General features: G+C 44.7%; 1 protein-coding gene across 1 annotated transcript in view; it reads left to right on the plus strand.

Moving 5' to 3' along the window:
- The window catches only part of ZNF878 (zinc finger protein 878), a 16,246-nt gene that overhangs the window by 11,208 nt on the left and 1,378 nt on the right, over positions 1-3,660 (plus strand). The window contains 3 exon segments of the mRNA XM_011954947.1: positions 2,481-2,515; positions 2,518-3,159; positions 3,244-3,552. Of these exon segments, the coding sequence (XP_011810337.1) occupies positions 2,481-2,515; positions 2,518-3,159; positions 3,244-3,552 (986 nt within the window).

Consider the following 3,660-nt stretch of genomic DNA (forward strand, 5'->3'; position numbering starts at 1 on the left):
GAGGTGGCGGGTGCCTGTAGTCCCAGCTACTCCGGAGGCTGAGGCAGGAGAATGGCGTGAACCCGGGAGGCGGAGCTTGCAGTGAGCTGAGATCTGGCCAGTGCACTCCAGCTTGGGTGACAGAGCGAGACTCCATCTCAAAAAAAAAAAAGAAACCCTACGAGTGTAAGCAATGTGGAAAAGCCTTCATTTCTTCCAGTTCCATTCGCTATCATAAAAGGACTCACACTGGAGAGAAACCCTACGAGTGTAAGCAATGTGGGAAAGCCTTTAGATCTGCCTCAGCCCTTCGTAAGCATGTGAGGACTCACGCTGGCTAGAAACTCTGTGGATGTAAACAATATGGTAAAGTCCTTAGATGGGACTCAGAACTTCAAACGCATGGAAGGACTCACTGCAGAGACACCTGTAATCTCAGCATTTTGGGAAGCCAAGGCAGGAAGATTGCTTAAGCTGAAGAGGTCAAGACCAGCTTGGGCAACATGGTGAGACTTTATTACATAATAAAATAAAATACGCCAGGCACAGTGACTCACGCCTGTAATCCCAGCACTTTGGGAGGTGGAGGTGGGCAGATCACCTGAGGTTAGGAGTTCAAGACCAGCCTGACCAACATGGAGAAACCCCATCTCTACTAAAAATACAAAATTAGCCAGGCATGGCAGGTGCCTGTAATCCCAGCTGCTTGGGAGGCTGAGGCAGGAGAATCACTTCAACCTGGGAGGCGGAGGTTGCGGTGAGCTGAGATTGTGCCATTGCACTCCAGCCTGGGCAACAAGAGTCTCAAAAAATAAGTAAATAAAGTGAAATATACATATTTACATTTTATATATAAATATGCATATATATTTTAGCATAACTTTAAAATGCATAAGTAAAATATATAGGATATTTATATACATACATACATTTATATATGTATTTGTCTGTGTGTGTGTGTTTCGGGAGACGGTATCCCTTTGTCACCCAGGTTGAAGTGCAGTGGTACAATCACAGTTCCCTGTAGCCTCGAACTCTTAGGCTCCAATGCCTAGCCTTCTGAGGAGCTATGACTACAGACAGGTACCACCATTCTTAGCTCATTTTTTATTCCTTTCATAGAGACAGGTTCTCATTCCATTGCTCAGGCTGGTTGTGAACACCTAGCCGTGAACAGTCCTCCCACCTTAGGATCCAAAAGTGCTAGGATTACAGCTGTGAGCCACTCGACCTGGCTGATAAACGTATTCTGAAAAGTTAACTTTATGCTGTCTGTGAAGCTATATATCCTGAGGATACAACAGTTTTGATTTTAAAGAAGGAAACTACTTATTTCCTACATGAAAGTGAGAAAGATGTGGGAGAAAGCCTGTCTATTTCCAGCCGCGACCAGAGCCCCGGGGGTGGAGGACAGAACTGTGATCCAGTTGCCTTGCCCTGGAAAGCCAGGCATTTACACTGGGGTTTGAAGTCATGTGGAAAAAGCCTTTTATTGCAGGGTTCCAATCAAGGAGGACCACACAGGTACAGTCTTAAATCCTGACCTCCCCAACTGGATTGCAGGCAGGGATTTTTAGAAGCAGGGGTAAGTTTTAGGAATGTAGATGCTATAGGCAAAATAACAAATGAATACATGGAGATTACTCATTGGTTTATGCTTGAAAGGGTGGGATATTTTAAAGCTGGGGCTTACAGGTCATAGGTAGATTTAAAGATTTCCTGATTTGCAACTGGTTAGGGAAGAACAACTTTGTGTAAAATTTGGGGGCCAGCAGAAAAACGTTACCTGGGTAGAGGAAGTGACTTCAAGTCCGTCAGGAAGAAACCTAAAACAATGGAGGATAATTAGAGTACAGTCTTCACTTCAGCTTTATCTAGTGTCTAAGTACCAGGGAATTCCTTTAGTGGGGGCCCAAGACTTTGAATGATGATTTAGGGAGAAATTAAAAGGTGCTATCCTTAGCTTTTTTGCCTGGTTTGTTGTTTGAGACAGTCTCCATCTGTCACTTAGGCTGGAGTGCAGTGGCTTGATCACAGCTCACTGCAGCCTACATCTCCCAGGCCCATGGGATCCTCCCATCTCAGCCTCCCGAATAGCTGGGACTACAAGTGTGAGCCACCACACCCGGCTAGTTTTTTGTATTTTTTAGTAGAGATGGGGTTTCACCGTGTTAGCCAGGTTGATCTCGATCTCCTGACCTCGTGATCCACCCGTCTCGGCCTCCCAAAGTGCTGGGATTACAGGCTTGAGCCACCGCGCCCGCCCGATTTTGTATTTTTAATTTTTAGTAGAGATGGGGTTTCTCCATGTTGGTCAGGGTGGTCTCGAACTCCCAACCTCCAGTGATCCGCCCGCCTCGGCCTCCCAAAGTGCTGGGATTACAGGCATGAGCCACCGCGCCTGGCTAACTGGGCACTGTTAAAAACGCAAGTGCAATACTTGCAAAAATGAATTAAAATTAGTGATAAACCCATTATAATGTGCTTTTCATTGTTCACAGAAGACTTATAAAAGAGAGACTCTCTGAAAGTAAAAAAGTCATCAGCATGGAGAAGTTTTGACGCAGGTTCCAGATGACACACTGAAGAAGAAAACTCCTGGAGTAAAGTCATATGAAAGCAGTGTGTGTGGAGAAATTGGCATGGGTCTTTCATCTCTTCATAGGCACCTGAGAGCCTTTAGTTATTCCAGTAGCCTTTCAATACATGGAAGAACTCACACTGGGGAAAAGCCTTATGAATGTAAGGAATGTGGGAAAGCATTCAGGTTTCCCAGTTCTGTTCCTAGACATGAAAGAATCCACTCTGCAAAAAAACCCTATGAATGTAAGCAATGTGGGAAAGCATTCTCTTATCTTATAAGCTTTCAAACACACATGAGAATGCACACTGGAGAGAGACCTCATAACTGTAACATATGTGGGAAAGCCTTTTTTTCTTCCAGTTCGTTAAAAAGACACGAGAAAAGTCACACTGGAGAGAAACGCTATAAATGCACACAATGTGGTAAAGCTTTCAATTGTCCCAGTTCCTTTCAATATCATGAAAGGACTTACAGTGGAGAGAAACCCTATGAGTGTACACAATGTAGGAAAGCCTTCAGATCTGTCAAGTACCTGCGAGTACATGAAAGAAAACACACTGGAGAGAAACCCTATGAGTGTAAGCTGTGTGGTAAGGGCTTTATTTCTTCCAATTCCTTTCGCTATCATGAAAAGACTCACACTGGAGAGAAATCTTATGAATGTAAGAAATGTGAGAAAGCCTTCAGTTTTGTCAAGGATCTTCGAATCCATGAAAGAACACACACTGGAGAGAAACCTTTTGAATGTAAACGATGTGGGAAAACCTTCACTTCTTCTAACTCCTTTCACTATCATGAAAGGACTCACACTGGAGAGAAACCCTATGAGTGTGAGCAATGTGGGAAAGCTTTCCGATCTGCCTCAATCCTTCAAAAGCGCATACGAACTCACACAGGAGAGAAACCCTATGGATGTAAGCAATGTGGGAAAACCTTTAGAGTTGCCTCACAACTTAAAATGCATGAAAGGACTCACACAGGAGAGAAACCCTATGAGGCCGGGCGCGGTGGCTCAAACCTGTAATCCCAGCACTTTGGGAGGCCGAGGCGGGCGGATCACAAGGTCAGGAGATCGAGACCATCCTGGCTAACACGGT

Source organism: Colobus angolensis, unplaced genomic scaffold (assembly GCF_000951035.1).
Source record: "Colobus angolensis palliatus isolate OR3802 unplaced genomic scaffold, Cang.pa_1.0 Scaffold39, whole genome shotgun sequence".
Lineage (NCBI taxonomy): Eukaryota > Metazoa > Chordata > Mammalia > Primates > Cercopithecidae > Colobus > Colobus angolensis.